At 31.3% G+C, this 22,380-nt stretch overlaps 3 protein-coding genes and 1 pseudogene across 4 annotated transcripts; 2 read left to right on the plus strand and 2 right to left on the minus strand.

Moving 5' to 3' along the window:
• Positions 1–891: 891 nt before the first annotated feature.
• LOC25487136 (fatty-acid-binding protein 3, chloroplastic) lies at positions 892–4,556 on the plus strand. The gene is made up of 5 exons (XM_013608995.3): positions 892–1,177; positions 2,697–2,798; positions 3,455–3,610; positions 3,884–4,098; positions 4,173–4,556. Exons 1-5 carry the CDS (start codon positions 976–978, stop codon positions 4,329–4,331), a joined length of 834 nt encoding a protein of 277 aa, XP_013464449.1. The 5' UTR covers positions 892–975; the 3' UTR covers positions 4,332–4,556.
• On the minus strand, positions 4,557–8,115 carry LOC25487137 (receptor-like serine/threonine-protein kinase At1g78530). Its single transcript, XM_013608996.3, has 6 exons — positions 7,450–8,115; positions 7,161–7,331; positions 6,368–6,706; positions 5,757–6,011; positions 5,540–5,673; positions 4,557–5,187 (listed from the first exon to the last, which is right to left on the minus strand). Exons 2-6 carry the CDS (start codon positions 7,294–7,296, stop codon positions 4,984–4,986), a joined length of 1,068 nt encoding a protein of 355 aa, XP_013464450.2. The 5' UTR covers positions 7,297–7,331; positions 7,450–8,115; the 3' UTR covers positions 4,557–4,983.
• Positions 8,116–10,036: 1,921 nt separating this feature from the next.
• LOC112418989 (probable purine permease 11) lies at positions 10,037–10,982 on the minus strand (annotated as a pseudogene).
• A 7,898-nt stretch (positions 10,983–18,880) lies between these two features.
• On the plus strand, positions 18,881–22,009 carry LOC25487138 (F-box/FBD/LRR-repeat protein At3g14710). 2 transcript variants are annotated; one of them, XM_013608997.3, is made up of 4 exons: positions 18,881–19,012; positions 19,697–20,635; positions 20,989–21,132; positions 21,457–22,009. In XM_013608997.3, the coding sequence occupies exons 2-4, from the start codon at positions 19,715–19,717 to the stop codon at positions 21,745–21,747; spliced, it is 1,356 nt and encodes a 451-aa protein (XP_013464451.1). In that variant the 5' UTR covers positions 18,881–19,012; positions 19,697–19,714; the 3' UTR covers positions 21,748–22,009. The 2 variants fall into 2 exon arrangements, with proteins under 2 accessions (XP_013464451.1, XP_024631889.1); XM_024776121.2 differs by lacking the exon at positions 18,881–19,012 and adding an exon at positions 19,030–19,210.
• The last annotated feature ends 371 nt before the right edge of the window (positions 22,010–22,380 follow it).

Genomic DNA, 22,380 nt, shown 5'->3' on the forward strand with positions numbered 1-22,380 from the left:
ATCCGGTATATAGCCGATTGAAATGGTTAACGAAAATAGTTGATATAATTTAGCACTTTTATATAAGTGTTTTGTCTAAGTGTAAAATGTGGCTTTCTAAGCCATATATTTGAAGGATATTGTTAACAAATGTTCTAAAGATATTGTTTAAGAAATTTATAATAAAAGTTTTATCTTAAAATATAAGTCAAACAGATATAAAAATAATAATTACATAGTTTTTATCCAAAAGTTACTACGATTGATGTAGTAAATATGGTCTATGATACTTTGATTTTAGATATATGTTTTTTGTTGTAAATGCTTGTAAGCTGTTTAAATAATTGAAGTGACAAATTGATTGATGTTGTTTGAATCCTTTAAGGGAAGTAAAATTGGAAGATTTATTTATTTGGTAGTGTAAATGAGGAGACTTGAAAAAGTCATTCAATCCTAGCATGAAAAAATGGAAAGATTTTAGTTGTTAGTCTAAGCAGCCAAATAAATGAGTAAGATGGAGTGGTCCCCAAAAATTGTAATGTTAGTGATTAAGTTGTGAAAGTAGAAATGAAAAGTGTTGTTAATTTTGATGTTAATATACTTGAATTGATGTTTATTATGTTTCTTAACGTCGAATCATTGTTGAAACTGAATTAGAACAATTTTGCATCAATAGAACAATTTTGTTTTTGAATCGTGTTTTTTTATTCTACAGAGTTAAAGTTTATGATATGTATTACAATCTTTTATTTAATTTTTTCATAAATGAATTTAGGTAATTAGTTAAAAAAATATATATTCTAACATAAATTAATTACTTAAACCTTTTTTAATAAAATCAATTATTCGATAACAAAAACTAATTTTTTTCACTTAGCAAAATGAAAAAAGGAATTTACTTGAAGAAAAAGATAGACAAAAGATTACAGCGGAAAAACCGAAGTGAAAGTAGTTATAGTTCTTGTTCAAGTTCAGCCCTCCAACAAAATCCTTAAAATGTTCACAACTGTTGCAGCTTCAACACTGCCATGTTTTTCATCTTTTACAAGATTCTATATTGACAAAAGAATCTCAAAGCCATTAAACTATGTTCACTCTTTCTCACTATTCACACCCCCCTCTCTGCATTTCGCCTCTAAAAGACACCCCCATTTCTTTCCACAAGCTGCTTCATCTTCATCTTCATCTTCATCTGCTGGTAAGTAAGATTATCTAGTCATTGCCATTTATTTTTATTTGATTTTTTTGCTTATTCATTTAATAATGCAGAATGGAGAATAAACTAACTTTAATGAAAATGATGCATTTGTGAAGATTGTTAATTATATTTATATCACACTGCATGTTAGATTGATATACAATGTTTTTTTTTTTTTTTTTAATATTTGTAATTAGAAGATGTTAAAGTAAAAGCAAATTTTTGAATCCTGTTTAATTAGTTTTTTTTATAGAGAATAAACTTTTGCAGATTGAATTGGAGGGCTAACATGGTTAGATTGGAATTTACTTTCATCTTTGAACTTTCACAGCAAAATATTCGACTTTTTTTAAGGCCAAAAAGAAAAAGAGAAAGTGAAAAGTTTGAAGATTGTGGTGTCAATTAATTTATTATTATAATTTCTGAGATAGTTGATGAATGCATAAAGTAATATATGGGTGAATTGTCTCCATTAGTTGGATTTGCAACAATGGACAAGTAATATATCTGAACAAGGTTAAGGATGTTGCATTTTTCTACTTTTTTGGTAGAAACTCACATGCACCGGTGGAAGAGCCGGGGTTCGAACCCCAATCCTGATGTCCGGCATGACAATTTTGGTATTTTTGCCAGTTGAGCTAGAACTTTTGGACTGGTTGTTGCATGTTTTAATCCATAAATATATTTAGCCCTTCAAAATAATACCTCATTGGTGACATATTCTGTGAAATAGTTACAAGAAATAGCAAATAGTTGTAAAGTTTGGGAAAGTTATAAAATAAGAAATTTCTTCAATGGATGCTACATATTTTTGGCGAATATGGAAGCTTTTTTAGATTCCTCAACATAAAATTTGCTCATTTTATATTGCATCCCTTTGCTTGTAGATCAAAACAGTATAACAAGTAGAAAAAGTGAGGTAGTGAGGATATCTGACTGTTAGCAATGAAATTTGGTTTATATATTTCTTTTGATGATATTGTTAACAAATTAAAAGTCTTTGCGTGACACGTCATGTCCTGAGTCTCATATGACAGTATCCTTTTTGACAGACAAAGAGAGCGTAATTGCTAAGTTAGGTTCACTTTCAAATTATTTGCAAGATGTTTAGATTTCCATCACGTGGCTGAGGTCTATCAGCACAAAGTGTACGAGTTGGGATCTTCTCCAGTCGCTTGAAAGTTTCGGTAGGACAGGAAAGACACGGTGAATAAAATTATACTAATTTTTATTATTTTATTCACGGTGTCTTACTCTCTCCTACCGTAACTTTCCGCTGACTGGAGAGGATCCAAACCCGTATAAAGGTCTTGATTGAACTACCAGGCCTCAAAGCTAGAAGATTTTCTCGTATATCATTAAAAAAAAATTGTCTCGCATTCTAAGCTTTGGACAAGATTTCTGATTTCTTTCCAAAGCTGACTGATCATTTATAACAACTTTTTTTCTTTTAGTCTGTCTTCTTGTTAAGTGATGACAAATATTGACATCTATCTGGTTATATGATTGAATACTGCAGCAGCAAATGCTGAATACCTTGAGGAACCAGCAACAAATGTGAAGTTTCAGACATCTTTAAGTTTCCCGGGTTGTTCAGACTCATTAACATTGTTTGGAACTGGTTAGTTGACATAGTATCACATTATACTCATGACATGTCAAAAAATATTTACATGACAACATTTTAAATGGTCTATTTTTACTAAGTTCTGAGAGAAAAGATATATAATGTTGCAATTTCATGCAGATATGCCAAGATCACTGATTGTGGTATTTTAACTTGATCATGACCTTGTCTCTAAGTCGGTTGATATGATGATAAACTTACTTTCATGGATATGTACTTTCAATTTTGAATCTACGTTCCTTTCAAAATCTTGTTGTGAATTTTCATGTCAATTAATATGTAATTCTAGCCCGATAATAAGCTGTATCTTTCAGTAACTACAGGCGAAGTGATTATATCTGAAAATATAAATGTTGAAAAATGGATTCTTACATATCTAAGGTTAAACTTTGAGGCACCACATTCTCTGATAGTCCATTTTGTAGAATTAAATATTTTGTTAAATTTGTAATTTGATGCATCTAGCAATCGAACTTAATACAACTTATGATCTTGAAAGCATTATGCTTATAATGGTATTGTATGGCGAACCTTTGGATTTTTTGGCCCGTAATTATTTCCGTCTGGTAGAATGTAGTAGGTTTCGATAAAGTATTGATATGAAAATTTTCAATGTTATAAGCTGTGATTGATAATAATACCTATTTCAGGATACAGAGAAAAAGTTTTTGCTATTATTGGCGTCAAGGTCTATGCTTCTGGACTGTATCTAAACCAGTCTATCGTAAATGAGTTGAATGCTTGGAAAGGGCAGTCGAAAGATGTTATTCAAGGGAAATCTTCCTTGTTCAAGACCATTTTCCAATGTAACAATTTAGTATCCATTTATTTCTTTTGAAAACACTTTCACAGACTTAAAGTGTTGTCAATAGCTGATTGCGGAAAATTCCAGTTTGGTAAAATTCTGCTATGCTAGAGCGCTATAGTCGTTATTTCACAACACTTTGTATTATATTAGGTATCATGGAACAACAGTAGTTTGTTCAAATTCCCCTAGGCTATAATGTTGCTATAACCAGTATTTGACAACACTGATTTAGAGAATAAGTTGATAAGAAAGTGCTATTTGCTAATTGCAGCTCCCCTTGAGAAATTATTGCAAATTGTTCTTGTAAGAGATGTTGATGGTAAAACTTTCTGGGATGCCTTAAGTGATGCCATATCACCAAGAATTGCAAAACCAACAACTGCGGATGAAACTGCTTTGACTACTTTCCGTAGCGTCTTTCAAGATCGCCCTCTTAAGAAAGGAACTTTCATTTTTTTGACTTGGTTGAACCCTACCAAATTGCTTGTAAGTTAATTTTCAATCCTTTTCACTTTTTCTATCTTGCGAAAAATGGTTCAAACTAAATTTTGTGATTTCAGGTTTCTGTCTCATCAGAAGGGATTCCATCTACCGCGGATGCTACAATTGAATCTGCAAATGTGACTTATGCTCTTTTTGATGTATTCCTTGGAGACAGTCCTGTTTCTCCCTCCTTGAAAGCTTCAGTTGCTCAATGCTTGTCAAAAGTACTCGAGTAAAAATAATAACAATAGCGTCTCTGAGAAAATTTCATGCATCCATGTTTACTTCAAATCGTTCAATCTTTGAATGTGTTACTGCAGTTAAGCTCTATGGTGCACCGTTGTATGCTGTATGTATAATAATAAGCTGTCACTTAGTTCTAGTGTTTATTTTCTAGCGATCGGAACTTTGTTCAAGTAATTATTTTCTAATGATATAAAATATTTGATTTGGCCAATAAATAATATACAACTTTGAATGTCTACTTGACCTATTTGGATGTATTATTTCTGTTAGAAAGAAACACACTTGTTCGGTTATCAGTACTCAGTAGTATGCATGCATGTTGTTTGCAGACCAATGCTACATCTATGTTAGCCTCGTCCTAATCCTGACATATTCAACTTGCTTGATTGCAATGTAATCATATCGAAATGCATATTAACTTCTCTCTATATCTCAAAATCCCCACATATTTTACCGTACATTTCTGTAATTTTTCTTTTCTTAGTTTTTCTGCTCTAGAGCATGATTTCTTCCACTTAGGAGGAAAAAGGCCTTTGTCATTGTTGCTGTTATTGAATATGGCTTCTCGAAACATTAATATTTGTTCCAACTCTGCCGCGGCTGGTTCTTGAGAAGCTTTAGCTGAGGGATTTTGAATGAACATCAGGATGTTGTAACAACTCTATCTGTCTGTGTTTTCTCGAGCAAGTTGACAACCTCAGCCATGGTTGGTCTGTTCAAAGGGTCTGGTTCAAGACACATCATTGCAATGTTAAACACCTTGTTGACCTCATGCATTGGACAACATGACCCTAAACTACTATCAAGAACTAACTCCTCCTTCCTCTCTTGAACAACAGCTTTCACCTGTTCCATCAATAGCAAAATGATTTTCAAGAAAGTAAGTCCTCATTCCAAAGTTGCATCTATAATTTAAGTAATCTAAGTTTTGAACTACAAAATCTTGTCCTATTTTATGTGCACAAGCGACACAAATTGATGAGTGCAACTTTCTCCACCCTTCACATGACTTTGAAAGTGTACTTTCGGACGACATGAAAACTGTGCTTTTCTGGATGTGTATATCGAAAGTGATTTTGGGGGACGACAAAAGTTCCTCCCAAATTGATTTTATTCCGATCAAGCTCTACAGATTCATGCTTTACAATTCTTATTTGAGATCAAAGAACGCAATAATATCCTACGAATCATGTCTTACCCATGTGACAAGCTTGGTTCCCTCTTCCATGAATGATTCATCACTAGGTTTCTTTCCAGTTAAAAGCTCCAGTAACACAACTCCAAAACTGTAAACATCCCCTTTGACTGTTGCTCTTCCTGTATCGAAATATTCTGCATGCAAACAATCATGAATTTGTCACACAAGTATTGTGAAAGTGAAAAACTACGTTAAACCGATCAGGTTGTATTTATACCGGGAGCCAAGTATCCAAAAGTTCCAGCAACAATTGTTGAAACATGAGTTTTGTTTGGTTCCATCAATGTGGCTAATCCGAAATCCGAAACTCGGGCTTCCATATTTTGATCCAACAATATATTACTTGACTTGATGTCTCTGTGGATAATGTGAGGGATACAATCATGGTGAAGATATGATATTCCTCTAGCTGCACCTAAAGCTATTCTTTGTCTTGTTGGCCAATCCAAAATCTTCTTGTTCATTGATCTTCCTACATCATTTTCAACTTTGATATTAGAAAACACAGTTCAATGATCACTATATTATTCTTGAAATCTTAACAAGAAGCTTTTGTTAAACGTTTCTGTCAGTGGATCAGATGTTGAAGGAATGGTGATACTCTCAGTAACATACGGTAAGTTTTTTACTTCATAAGCTGTTTTAGGCTTATTTCATTAAGCTCTCCAGAATAGCTTACGAGAATAGCTTATAGCTTATATGAAAACTGTTTGACTTTATATGATCTTTAGTTATAGAAATAGCTTACATATAAACACTTGATTAAGCTGTTTATCCATGCTTCAAGAAATCATAGAATTTATAATGTTTGAAATTGAAAATACATACCATGCAAAAAGGAATCTAAACTTCCATTAGGCATTAACTCATATATGAGAAGATTGTAGTGTGGTGCAGTGTAATATCCATGAAGAGCCACAACATTGCGGTGTTTTATGTCTGCCATTGCTTGCAACTCTCTCTCGAAACATTTATCTCTCTCAGCAGTTCCGCGGTTCAACCTTTTCACAGCAAAGGCCGCGGAATCGTCAAGTTTTAGTTCGTAAACCACACCATAACCACCAGAACCAATGATGTCTTTGTTGTTCAGTTTCTGTGTCTTCTTTAACACCATATCAGTTGTTAAAGATTTAAGGATTGAAGACCTAAATATCACCATCTTCCCTCCTGTATCATCCAATCAATTTATGTTATCATCAGGTTGTTTGGATTAGCTTATATGAGCTTATCTATTGACATAACATTTGTGAGCTTATAGAAACAACTTATGACATGTCCATAAGTTGTTTTCAGCTTATTTGCTTCAAGATAGCTTATTACTTATATGAAAATAGTTTGACTCGTATGCTATGATCACCTAATTAAGCTGTTTATCCAAGCAAAACCTATTACTATGAAGCACAGACACGGACACCAACAAGTTGACACAGATACAATTTTGAAAAAATGACAATTTAATGTAATCACATGTGTCAATGTCGTGTCAGAGTCACACAGTAGTACATGTCAGACACTGGGACACGCCTTCGATCAAAAGTGTCAGGGCTACAAAACCTATACATCTTAATTTTCTCTCTGAAAGAACAAAAGTAGGAGAACTAATTTTTGCATGCATACATACCTGTATAACCTTCTTCATAGATCATATGCTTTCTTCTCCATCTTTTGTAGAGGAGTATTGAGATGAAAATCTTAGATATGACAAAAGCAATGAAGCATATGGTTATGGAAACAGCTATAATCAGAGATTTCATCATATACTGTTACAAATTGATGTTGAAAATTTAAGCACCTGAAAACACATGAAAACCTAGGATCATCATTACTTGCAGCATGAAATTTGGAAACCTAGCATTTTTTTTCTTAACAGAAACAAAAACTAATTCAAAGAAAGGAAAGGGAAATCTTACAGTGATTCTGAGTAGTATTGTGATGTATGAGGATGAACATAGATACAATCTTCAAACACTGAAATGTATTTGTACATCATAAGCAATAATGCAAACTTTGTTCATTTTAACTATTCACAACTTCACTTTCAACACTATTCAGGTAAATGATCTAGTTTGAAATATATGTAAAAGACCAAGACCAAGAAGAAAGATCATAGAATTGATAATCATAAGAAAATGGAAAATGTGTAAAGCAACTTTTTGAAAATTAGGCACTTGTAATCATAAAGAGTTTGACATGAAGAAGCCAGGTCTCCCTTCAATTTTGTCTGTCCATAACCAATGATGTGTCAAATTGCCCATTTGGCATGCTTTTAATGGAAAGCATGTATAAGTTTTTTTCTTCTATTTTTCAATAAAAAAGAGCATACATAAGTTGGTGAATAGATAAAATAGATTTGGGTTCTTATACATTAAATGTGTGACAAACTAACTGATTTTGACGGTTTGATTTTAAATCAATGATTTAAATGATTTAATGAAAACGTAATTTGACCGATCTTAAATCAGGACCGGTTCAATAGTAAGGCAACTAAAATCGTCGCTTTAGACCTACCAACAAAAACTTATTTTTTGATTAAATAATACATGTAAATGTTTGTATTTGTAAATACATGGAATTCTGATCATGATAAAACCTACCAAATATGTAATCTCTAACTATTTTATGTGTGAAAACACTTGGACTTTGATGGTTATTCATCTAGCTGGCAATGCAGTTTTTGCCTCAAATGTGAATGAACTTTATCACCATTCCTCACCAAATTATCTCAATTATAAGATAGGAATGTTCCTAGCTGTTAAAGTGTAAAAGAGAAAAATTTGAAACCGACATAGGAAAAAGTAGCATGGTGGGTGTGTTCCATAGGTGGTAAAAGTTTTGTAATATTTAATGTTCATGTGAATGACTATGCTGTCACCATATTTTTTTCACCACCTGTCTTTGTTTAACTGGTGCTGAAGGTTGTGAATTCATTAAGTGTCATTCATCCTAACAAGACAAGTTGAATGAATAGTATAAGATTCCCTCACTGTCAAAATTAAGATGTAAAGTTTTCTTGTTTAATTTAGGCTCTATTTTGGTAAAAATATTAATATATTAGTTTATTAAGGATCAACATACAACAATCTTGATAGTAGATTGATTAATTGATTGAATTTGTAATGTTTGATAAATTTTCGGCTCCTTAAACTAATTGATGTTAAGTACTTGTTCTTTTTCACGATTTATTTTAAGAAATCAAACTAATTAACTAAAATTGGTATTATAGAAGAATTTAATCTGACACTTTAATAAGAGCATACTTCAAGATCTCGAACCAACGACAGTAGAAAATAATTAAACACTTATTCTTTTGCATGTCAAACAAAACAAACCAAGAAAGACATTCATTGGGTTGGCTACAGGTCCTACACCCCTGAATATGAATATGTTAGGTGAAATGGGCAAAGACTGATTCAAACATACACACCTGACATGAAGTTGGGCTATTATGTACTAATCCCTTGGGATGCTACTATTTGCACCATGATTTTTACTAATACAATCTCACAACTTAATATTTTTATTTTTAATTTTTTTTGTGTGCAAAGTGCACTTGATATATATAAGTTATTTATTAGAGGGTATATTTTTTTTTGTACTGATTTTATCATTCCCAAAGTCCATTTTCGGATTATTTTTTGCCCTTCAAATTAGAATGCAATGGTATTAGAACGTTACACGTGGATAACTTATTTCAAATTAGAATGCAATGGTATTAGGAGTTTATTAATAATAATTAGATCCCCTCAAGAAATTAATAATGATTAGATTGTACTTAGAATGAGAAACACACAGTAGATTTGGAATTTTGGAAAAAAAAATTCAAAATGTATTCAAGACTTTAAAAAGTCTTTCAAACAATAGCTTATTGCACAGGTTCAAGGAGTTTTGGAGCATTAGGCATACTTTGTATATTGCTTGGGACAGACGTTATCACACAATTCAGATTCTAAGGTGGCAATTAAGATCATTCAGAAGAGTGAAGCTAATTTGGTTTTCTTCAGTTATCATGTTTTCAATGTCAAATTTCTATTGTTATTTATCAGCGACTAATCTTCATCGGAAAATTTATGAAATACACTAGATAAGTTATCTTCTTTCAATCGAATTTGCTCCCTGGACAAGAGCCAGAGATTGAACTCTGACCACTTGCTAAAGGGCTCGTAGTCCCTAAACACTTTAACAAATCCATTGTTTGTAATTTGATTATTCTTTCAATCCCCTTGATTAAGAGGCTAATAGAGAGGGGACTAATCATAAACTAAGTATATAATTAAATAAGGTTATAAATAAAAAATTAAATAAGGTTCTTCAAGTCAATAATAAACATTTCATAGTCAGCGTAGCACACACTCAATGTGCATATTTATCTTGTTAACATAGCACTTGATCTATATAATAATTTAAAAAATATATATAGTAAGTTATAAAATAATTGATTAACAATTTCAATGAAAAACTAACTCAATATATACATCCTACTACATTTGGATCAAAGGTTATAACCCAATATAGCTAGCAACATAGCCACAATCTTAACACCATCCAATTCCTCATGGCCTATCAAGCACGAACACAGACACAAACACCAATACATCGACACATTCCAACCAAAGTCAATATATAAACCACTTCTCATTCTTTAAAATTGCTCATTTCATCTTTCAAACCATTCACTTAACCAATTGCAAACAAACAAATCAAACTAACACTTGCTCCAAGAATACATGTCCAAATTAGCGTTTGCAACAGAACATAAAAACTTTCCTTCTTTAAAACCTTTTCAAATGATAGTTGCATTAAACATAGTAAAAGTGCATACCCTGCTGATGGACCAAAAGTACACAAAAAACCAATCATGTGCTTTATCTTAGTAAAGTTAATTTCTTTTGTTTTATAATCCTCTGAGGAATCAGAATGAAGTGCAATAAGTGAAGCTGATAAGGTTAAGAGAAACACAGTGTTCAGTGTAAAAAAAGTGAGTTTTTGAGAATTGATAAAAAAATGAAAATAAAGCATTGAAAGCAAGTTGTGATGCACAAATAAGTGAATAGGTTGAAACAGGAAGATATAAAAGTCCTATTGAGTACATGAAATAATCACAAGCTAATAGAATACCTAAAGAGAAGTAAATTATGATAAGAGTGTGAATAGAAGAGTGCATAGTGGTTTCAAAAGTGTTTTTTGCTTGAGGAAATAAAAAAAGTGGTATGAAAAGAATTGGAAAAGCAATAGTTTGTAATAGTGTGTTCATCCATAAACTTTTTCCACCTTGGTCAAAGTAGAATCTTCCAAGCATAACTGCACTTGATTGACCCATCAAGGATAAGAAAGTGTTGAGTATTACTGCAAACCACCATTTCCAATGGCTAAGATAGAAAACAAATTGCTCATCTTGTGTTGTTGGATGGTAGTGTGAGGATGTTTCATTTTCAGTATCAGCCATTTAAATTTGTATAATATAAAGTGGATCACTTAGGTAAGGTATAAAGTCCTAAAAGGGTTATCAAGACCTTTAACTTTATAAGGAAGGAAGGTTTCTAATTTAAAAGTGTTAATGCAAGGTTGAATATGTGTTGTTATAAATTGTTTATCATTTTACTTGAGTAGTGATGATGTGTGCTTAGTTTCATAGTGGAATCCAATGTTTGGATCTTATTCTTTGGGGCGGCAAACTGTTGTCTTCTATATGGAAGGTTTCAAGTTGGAATCAATTAGTACTTACAAAAAATTGGGAGAAGGGGACATTATTATGAAGTAAATATTTTTACAATCATCATCGAGGGAATTTGAACTTTGTTCCTTAAGGCTACTGGATCAAACTCTTATCACTGAATTGACACGTCATGGATCGGTAGGTATGTCTCGCCAAAGTGTCTCGAAAAAGTCTTGTTGTGGACTACTTCGAACCTCGTGGTGTAGATTGCATATACACTCTCATTTTTAAACTCAGCTGTCATGAGGAAAGCTAGAACACGCGGCTATAACATGAGAACAAGGCAGATGTAAAGCCTGAAATTTTCCATAGTCACACCACCCTGCCTATAGGTCTACCTTGAATGTTCACATTGGTCATCCCTCCCTATAATTGATTGTTTCACGAACAAAGAAAGTATACCCTTGTGTGTCAAATTGATCAACTTGGTGAGTGTTGGACTTAACCACGGCTTCTTGAATCTCCTCCATTCAATGATCCGTGAATGGATCACCAGAACCTATCCTTGATTAACAATTAGTATGCATAAAATGGTTGGCACTGTTAGAGAAGGAATCCACTAAGATTTGAATTTATAGTTGGGGTTCGACTTGTTTGGCGTGGCTATACAGAGGAATGTGTGATGGTGCACATAATGGGGTGCATGGTATAATGGGATGCACACACTTAATACAAGCATGGGCTTACTCAAGAATTACGTGGATCACATCTAGACCAAGACTACGCCGGGCATTAATAGCACTTTTTTGGCCTTTAATAGCACTTAAAAGGGCTATCAAAACCTCCTCTATTGTAGGGTATACCATTTTTAATAGCACTTTTAAAACACTATTAAAGACCAGTCTTTAATAGCTCTTTCGAAATAAGTGCTATCGTAAGTCATTTATTTTGAACCCTTCATTAATAGCCCTTTTTATTAAAGTGCTATAGTAAGTCATTTAAGAAAAAAAAGATTCATTTTGGAGATTATACTAAATGATAATTTTTTTTTCTAAAGGAATTTCATTACTCATTAAAATATACTAAATAAGGAGGAGGAGTAGGAGGAGGTTGAGTAAAAAAATGATCCGAATCAATAGCAGTTTTTTACGGTTTCAATTTGGATTAATTCGAATTACGATTTTTCTTTTGAAATGGTTTGGTTTTGAACATCCCTAATATACATATACTTGAACTGTTAAACTAGTATTGCAACAAAAGAAAAACAGTTAAACTATTCATGATGTGGTACACCACTCGAGGTGTGAATGTGCTCATGCTTCTTTGTATAGGTGTGTAAAAATTCAACCAGAAATCAAATCATTATATTTTAGGCCAAATCATTATATTTTAGGCTTAAATAAGTAAAGAGAAAAACTAACTTGTGCCCTTAAGGCACGAGTTACTGAATCAAGTAAAATACTCCCTCCGTCTCAATATTATTGACGTTTTAGAAAATAAAAAATGAAGCAAAATAATAGTTGTTTTGTGTTTTTTATGCATAATTAAATCACTTATTCCAACTTTGCCCTTCATGCCTTTTACTCCTCCTTTATCTATGTGTGCTTGTTTCTTTTTTTTTGAAAAAAGTCATCTTGAGCCATGTGTGAAGTAAGTACTCGGCTGCAGTTATGTTGGCAATGTTTATACCACCTTTGTAATTAATGTCTTAACGCGACTTTTAATCTTATCAAGAATTTAACTTTAACTAAATGTGACTTTAAATAGGAATAAAAATAAATAGTGAGGTTAGTTTAGTAAAATTAGTATGTTTGTTGACTAATTTATTACGTTTCTTAATTTGTGTGTAAAAACCTTAAACGACTATTATTTAGAGACGGAGGGAGTAACTTTTTATTGGAATGTGCAAATTTAATTTAATTTTTATGTTTGCAATAAAATTTACTACCCCTGTTTCTTTTTAATTGTCACTTTTGCATAAATTTTTTGTTTCTAATTAACTGTCACTTTCAAAGTTCAATGCAACATTAAATGTTGTTTTACCTTTATTACCCTTGATTATTTACTGTAGAGGGATAAGTATATGAAATAAGATATTAAATGAAGAAAGTTATTATAGGAAAAAGATGAATTGTATCAAAAGTAGTAAAAAGTATTTGTTGTCTTGGTGGTGCCATTTAATTTGGGAAATGGAAGTTGTTTCCCATGATGGGAAAGTTGATTTTAGCCATTTGATTAAATAAAGAGTACACTATTATCATGTTCTCACAACACTGAATTATTTTGACACTCTTCTCCAACAATTCTCTCCCCTCCGTGTCTCCCTCACCAACCAGTACCACAACCAGCAACTTCACAATGTATTGATCTTCTATTTCCAGATCTTGGTCTCTGTTTAATTTTAACCTCTAAGTTCAATTTGAGCCCCTCTTGAATTAGAATAAATCCATTACAAAGAAAACCTTCAATAAACTAAGATCACTTGATGTTGTTCGGATAACAAACACACTACTTGGATCTTTGTCTCATCTTTTGTTGCTTCCTCTTCAACCTCCTCATATGCTTCTTCTTCCACTTGGCACACATGGTTGTTGTAAACGGATGAGAATTTGATGAGAGAAATCCATATTGGATTGAACATTACCATTATTATTATTATCAATAATTGGTGGGTTTTTGTTAGCAAAATTTGCAGCAACCTCTTGAATTTGTTGTGAATCAATGGGTTTTAAAAAATTAATGGGTTTTGAGATCTGGTCGCACAACAAGAGTGAGAAAACTGGATCTTGAGCCACTATGGAGAAGAGAGGGGAAATATATGGTGTGGACAAACCATCATAAAATGTGTGCACCTCTTTAATCTAATGGTTAAAAAAAACTTTCCCATCATGGGAAACAACTTCCCTTTCCCAAATTAAATGGCACCTGTCTTGGTTTGTGTAAAAAAACTCAAAAGTGACAATTAAAAAGGAACAGAGGGAGTAATTTTTAAGTTTGCAATAAATTAAATGCACACAATTTGAGAAAATATTTACTTTTAGGTTTCTTAACATGTGCCCTAAGGGCATAAGTTAGCATGATCTATAAGTAAAGGTGTAAAATGTCCAGGTAAGTTAGTGTGTTTTTGGTTTTAGTCTCTGTATCTTTTTTGTTGCAAAACAACTCTTGTATTTACTTAATATTTTGAAATTGGTCCCTGTCGTCCGTTTCCTTAAATAAAAACGTTTCCTTAAACGCAGTTTTACATAGGGAAATTAAAAAGGTTTTTTTTAGATTATTTTTGAAGAATGGTGGATAATTTACCTACCAAACAATAAAAATGAGCAACTTATTGGTGGGGTCAAGATAGTTCGTGGATACAATCTAAAAATATGAATGTTCATTGGTTCAGGTAAATTACCCATCATTCCTCCATAGATACCCTAGTTGTCACCTCAAAACATAATCATCAAATTTTGAAATTTAAAACCATTATTTCCACCTTCTTCCTCACTCTGTTATTTCTCTCTTCTTCAATGTGCATATGCAGTCATGTCTTAGACTGTGTGGTATTTTTAACATTTTCTTTCTTTGTAAATCTTTGAAGATGTTAAAATTGATTTTCATACTCTTCACTAGTTCAACATGATTGTGATGAGGAATTTCATCATGTCATTGCAAAATATACAATGCTTGTGTAAGTTTTCAAATGAGGAAATTATTTGAACAACTAATTTGGTTGACAACTTTTGTGACAACCATAATTTATAAAAAAAAAAAAAAAAAAGTAGGTATTTGCATGAAAACCAAAACAATAGAGAGATAAAGTAAAAATAATATGAATATGAGAGAGAAAATTGTCACAAAAATTATCATTAAATGGATATTCAAATATCATTTCTCTTTTCAAATGCCAGTTCAAAGAGTCTTTTGTATGTAATTTAACTCGAAGTGCTTCCAAATGCCTCTGATATTAGTTTGTTTATCACGATGAAACACAAAATTACTTAATAGTTTAATGTGAAGGGTTGAGCATGGATGGTCAGTATTATGCATCAAATTGTAGTTCAGAAGTTCTGATGAGTCTGAATATCTTTGTTAATGTTCTTTTATTGATCGTTATTGTTGTGAAAGTTTGAGTCTGAACTATAACTGTGTTGATTCCTTTTTGTTTATAGGCTCATTTCTATTGGAAATTGGTTGGTATATTCTTACGACAAAAGACTCTTATATCGGATATAGAGCATTGTGAAGGAAAAATCGTATCATATATCAACAACAGGTGCTCTTGCCGACTTGATAAGTCTAGGCAGGGGCGGATTTACCATCCAGCTAGCCTGTGCACGCGTTTGGGCTCAACCAATACTTTATTTGTATCACTACAAGAAATTTATAAGAAATTTGACTTGTAATGACAGCCAAAATCCGTCACTAAGGGCAAATTTATGTAGCTAAATTTGTCTGTCATTGCGAAATGGTTGTCACTGCATGTTTTCCACCTTTACCTACGGATAAAACGTAAGTAATTTGAAGGAGACTATTTTAAAAATATTATGGACCTCTACCTACGGTTGTGGCTGTCACTAAAACTTATCATTGTTTTGTTTTTATATTTTGATCTATGACTATTTATGTATTATATCACATGTGAATTTGCGGTCAAAATTTTACCCAAACTCAATAAAATTCCTGACTCCGCCACCAAATTCAGCAGTGCTTAAATCACTTGTAACCTTAAATGACAAACCAAAGTAAGATGGTTTGTGCTGACTATTGCATGTCACAGTGTCTTGTCTTCTAGTAAAAAACCTAAGGTATTTACGTGGTTTATATTGTCTTTATAATGGAGATAAGTGAGTATTATGAGCTAAATCTACCAATCTGCTTTACTTCTTTTTGAGTCGGTGTAAAATATGTGCCCTAAAGTTTTAGAAACTGCTCATAAGACTTAACATACCCTAAGAAAAGGGTACAAAATTATGAGTCATTCAAACTTTTTTTGTTTTAATCCAGGCGTATTATTTTAACGACATCTTATTTAGATTTGAATTGATTCTCTACTGTGCTCAATTCTTGCAGATTGGTAATGATTTTTGAGTTTGAATATGATATTCAATCTGCCTCACAGTGGTCTGTGTTACCAAATATCTAAACGATAAAACTTGATTGGAATACAAATGTAAAATTATATTAATATAAGATAAGATAAAATCAATGATATTTCTTCTATGAGAGGGTGGGCATGGAAGGAATCAGAGTGAGGAAAAATGTGGAAAGAATGAGTTTTAAATTTTAAAATTTGATGATTATGTTTTTTAATTTCGTCCTTATGTAAATATACATTTTTGGTTTTAGCCCTTTTATACTAAGATCGGTTGTCAAACTCATCAAGTGCCATGTATGCGTCCGTTAGCAAGCAATATATTTTTTTTTTTTTTTTACGAAAACAGACAGCAGGAAAAATTTCAAAAAGTTTAGTAAATACATGGGTTGTTTCAAAAAAAAAAAAAAAAAAGATACACTATATTTAAACCTATATTTTATTATTATTCCTTTTATTTTACACTATATTAACAGTGTTATCTTTTAAAACAAAAAAACTATTAATATATTTTTTAGAAGAAATGTTATAAACACTTTATTTCTAGCACTATCTAATAATCTTTTTTTATTGAGTGAAACTCATGTGGATCTCACTACACTTTGTGCGATCCATTTTAAAAGTATAATATTCATCTATTTCAACTAAGAGAATGAATGTTATAATAAGTGTTAGAAAGAAAATGTTCATAACATTTCTCAATTTTTAATCATTATATATTATTTTCTCATTTGAACTTATATTACTTGCTTTAATAGTATATAAAATCGTTAATTTTTTTTTTGTTGGTAAAGACATTGAATTTTGAATTTTGAGCACCCTATTTTCTTATTTTAAGAGATGAATTTCTATTATTTAGACCACTTGATAAAAAAAAAAAAAAATTTCAAACTTTAATAATATTATTTCAATTTAATCAAACCAAACAAAATCAAACTGACTATTTTTGATTTGATTGGTTCATAATTTTCTCTATCTTTTTCAAACTTTAATAATATTATTTCAATTTAATCAAACCAAACAAAATCAAACTGACTATTTTTGATTTGATTGGTTCATAATTTTCTCTATCTTAAGATCCAAATGATTTACAAGTCTTTCATAGTCACAAACTATGATCACAAATTCAACATTAATTAAAAAATCAAAACATATTTATTTTTTAAACAATTAAGAAAATAAAACGTAGAATCATTATTTCCGTTTCAAATTACATGTCACAATTTAACAATATGCATTATTTACACAAATTACGTTGACCATATTTTTTAACCAATATATAAATATAAACATTAACATCGATAAATCCGTTCAAAATAACAAATATTTTATAATTTTATATGATAAATTTTGCCATATCAAATTTATGTGTTGACACATATCATAGTGATTGACTGCAACATATATTTTATGGCAAATGTTAACTTGTGCTCACAAGGGCGCACATGTTAAGGAACTCTTTATAGAAATATACGTATCAAAAGTCGTGCAATCAACTTCTTAAACGTTAAATTATCATGTTTTTTAATGCAAATTTGCTCATTTTAAGTTCCTTAACATGTTCCTTTAGAGCACAAGTTAACATGATCCATATTTTATTAATGTGTCATAAATATTTATATCGAATTGCGTGACCTATATATATCTATCTATTTATATACTACTTGTTGGTATCTTACCAGCCAGCCATTCCGCGCCTTTCAGTTCACATGATATACCTACCAACCTCCAAACCATAGAGAACAACAATAATTTGTCAAAACTTGTATCGTGGCTCCCTCTTACACCGGTTGTTAAAAAAAAGAGAGTACAATTTATGTTAAAAACAACAACTTTGTTTTTCGTTTGAGGGAAAAACAACATATATCATATATCATTTAATATATTATAAGTATCATATATCATATATTTAATATATCATTTAATATACTCCCTCCGTCCCAAATTGTATGACGTTTTGACCATTTCACACGTATTAAGAAATGTAATTAATATTGTGTGGGGAAGAGAAATTATGAGTTGTTTTACAAAATTATCCTTAATAAATGGTATGGAAAAGATAAATGAAATAATTGAAAGAAGAGGGAGTAATTAATAGTTAAGGATATAATAGGAAAAATAACATTAATATTTCATTGATATTGTAAAGCGACATATAATTTGGAACAATTTTTTTTTCCAAAACGACATACAATTGGGGACGGAGGGAGTACAACATATATCATTTAAAAAAGTACAACTCATATCCTAATTGTAAACGTTAAAAAAATATTGTAATTATAAGTATCTTTTTTTAAGGAATAATTATAAGTATATTAGATATGTTGATAAAATATATATATTATATATCATTTAATATATAATGCCTAAAATTACGAAAATATATGTCAAAGAGTACCTATAGTATATTATTCAAAGAATTTTGTTTTTCTAAATTTAAATATAAGAATCGTTTTTTTTCAAGTAAAGTATTCATTTGTAAAATGTAGATCTTTCAAAAAAAAAAAATTGTAAAAAATAGATTTTTAACTATTTGTCAAAAACAAAATGATTTTCAACGTCACAACCACTTTTATAGGTATTAATTGATGTGGACCACGTAGCATTTATCATTGAAAAGGAGACTCAAAGTTCTCTTTCAAGCCGTAACTGAAATGAATTTTTTGTGAAGCTCTAGCTTATATTCATTTTGAGAGGCTCAATAAGTTCTCATTCAACTACTACAAATCACATTGTTAAGGTTTATTCTTATTCTTAATCTCATTATTAAATTGTTAAACATTTTCTGTTAGTTACTAGAAACAGAGTTTATATTGAATGGTAGTTGTATCTTCATCTATGCATGCTTAGAAGAGAAATTCAAGAGTGGTTTTACATTACAATATGTACTTATTTTTAACTACATTTAGTCACAAATTTAAACATCAACCCAGAAATTGTAAGGCATAACTTTTATACAGGTTCATAATTTGGATTAAAGCGGAAAAAATTGACGACCAAATAAATTTAGTTAGGATATTTATTAACTAGAAATTTCCTAACAAATTTACAACTAACTTTAATTGTCATCAACTTATTAATAAAAAATTTATTCTGAATTATATTTATTGTTCATGTCATATAATTAATTATTCGATGTGGGACTTTGAGCAATGCAAGCTTGAGGTTATGGTCACATAATTTCTTTTTTTTTGGGTTTTATCAAGCTTTGGTTAGGATAATATCAGTGAATAAATCGTGGCCAAAGATTGTTATAGCAAGGCTTCGAACTTGTGTGTTTTCGAATGTTTCTTCATTAACTAAATCTCATTAATCATTTGAGCTGAACCATGTGCTTAAGTTATGGACTTATAGTTACATATGATACGATAGATTTTTTTACTACAACATAGTTGTTGAACACTGTCTTTGTTATGTGTACCAGGTTCTTTTGTAGGTAGTCATGGATTCACCAAGGGAAACAATAGAAGGAGAAAGAGATATGATTAGCACATTACATGAAAGCATTCTTAGTCAGATCCTGTCTTTCATTCCGATCGTAGACGCGGTTAGCACTAGCGTCTTATCAAGAAGATGGGTTGATGTTTGGAAATGCATAACCAATCTAGATTTTGATGATAGTTTGCTTGGTTCTAGAAAGAAAAGGATGCAAAAGGAACAGTTTGTGAATTTTGTTGAAAAAGTGCTTATTCATTTCACTAACTCAAGCATCCAAAGTTTCTCTCTTTCCTTAACTAGCCATCAATATGATGCATCTAAGTTAAGTGAATGGATTTCCTTTATCCTAGAAAGGAGAGTTCAAAAGCTTCATATTCAATATGCTGATAAAGTTTTCCTTCCTTCCGATTCACTTTTTCGCTGCAATTCTCTAGTCGATTTGACGCTTCAAATGAGATGTACTCTTAGTCTTCCCATATCTGTTTGCCTCCAAAACCTTCAAAAACTTAGCTTTTCTGGGGTTAAATTAGTGAGTGATTCGCCCACTTGTTCGAAAGATATAACTCTCAATTTCCCGATTCTCAAAGTGTTTGAAGCTAGAGGGTGTGAATGGCCAACAACACAAAACATTAGTTTACAAGTACCTGTACTTGAGAAGTTTTCAATAGCAATATGGAACCATCATTCAAATAAATCAAGTAAATATGCCATCAAGGTTTATAGTCGACGCTTAACAGATTTCGCTTATGAGGGTGATCTTGAACAAGACATTGTTCTATGTCATTCGTCGTCAATTTGTAATGCTTCTGTTGTGATTGTTCTTGATGAAGATAAAAAGGATAGAATGGAAAAACTTGGATTTCAAGCACATAATCTTCTCAAACAAATCGATAACGTGGAACAGCTAAAGTTATTGTTTTACAAGGTATGTTTTTCTTTTACGATACATAAACGAAAATAGTTTTGTATAATAAAGCTATGTAATAGTAGTTGGATAGTAAATTAAGCTTGAAAAGGCCTTTGATTGTGATCTGTGCCGCTACATCAAGATTTTTATGTCTTTCCGACTACAATTGAGGCTACATCAGCGGAATTTGATTGTGATTCTCTTATTATCAAGAATCGCAATACAACAATTACCGTGATTTAAAAGCCTGCTCAATTCTGCATATTTCTCTAGGACAACTTATTGACTTAATAAGCTTATCTTGCATCCAAAATGCAAATTGAAGAGAAAAAAAAACGCAGAATTTGAACAACTTTTTCCTTGTCATACAGGTTTTAAGGCATGGTAAAGATATTTTCACCAATCTTCCTGTCTTTGGAAGGTTAACTTATCTGCAACTAAATGAGGTCACTGGTGAAGCATTGTTGCAATTACTCCACAATTCTCCAATTCTTAATTCTCTTGTTTTACTTAATGTAAGTTTAGTTACTCTTGCCTTTTCTTTGAAGAAATTCAAATTTTTATTTGTGTTTAGTGTTGTTTAGATTGACATATTTGAGCTTATCTACTGGTATAAGCACTTTTGAAACTGTTTGAGATAGGTTATCGAAACAACTTATGACATGTCAATAAGTTGGTTTTTAGCTTATTTCCATAAGCTCTCTAGGATAGTTTATGAAAATAATTTATAGCTGATATGAAAAAAGTTAACTTAATTTATATTTTGTTATAGAAGTAACTTAGATATATCATAAAATAATTTAGATGATAGATAACCCAATGACACACAAAAATTTCAGGGAGTAGCTGATTTAGACAAAGATGTATTTACTTCTGCAATGGTTCCTCACTGCTTTTTGTCAAGCTTCAAAGTATTTCAGTTTAAAGGATTTAATGCGAATGAGCACGATCTTTGTTTGGTACAATTCGTGTTGGAAAATGCAGCAACCATGGAGATGATGATGATATCACCGGCTTTTTGGCTGCGGTATGCAAATGTCGATTTGAAAAAAGTTAAGGAGAATGTACTCTCATTACCAAAGTGTTCTAACAATTGCAAGATAGAGTTTTCTGATATCAGTAGTTCCTGAAGATTTTCAAAACACGATACAAATATTTGCGTCGCTACTCGCTACTGTTTAATGTATCTAGTGTATTGCTTTACTACACTATAGCAATGCAAAATGTAAGAGGTTTTCTAGTAGTGATTTATTTATGATTATAATGTTATTGTATCCTGTTTTATACTGTAAAAATAAGTTTACTGATAATTGAAATGTATCTCAATTCTCAACATGGAAAATATAATAAGGGAATTGTATCACAATAGCTTTGTACAAATTTTCATACTCAGCATTTTAAATTCTTGATGTAAGAATAACGGCACCTAAAATGTAGTGATCGTTAACATAAATTCTTGATTGTGTGACACTGGTGAGTAGTGATCGTTAATGTTCACGGAGCAATATGGGTCAAGTCAGCAATTCTGAAAGTAATATGGGCCGTTACAAATTGTTGATAAATACTTCTAACATAAGTTTCTTTCGAATTTACTATTTACAATATAATTTCTATAAATATAATTTCTATACTACATTGCAAATTTAGCTCAACTTCATACATAAGTTTATAATAGTAATTTGAATATTCCTAATTCCTTTATCCGAAGGAAGAAATAAGGAATTTGGCTCATCTTTCAAAATTTGCACCACTTACAATGATGC

Source organism: Medicago truncatula, chromosome 2 (assembly GCF_003473485.1).
Source record: "Medicago truncatula cultivar Jemalong A17 chromosome 2, MtrunA17r5.0-ANR, whole genome shotgun sequence".
Lineage (NCBI taxonomy): Eukaryota > Viridiplantae > Streptophyta > Magnoliopsida > Fabales > Fabaceae > Medicago > Medicago truncatula.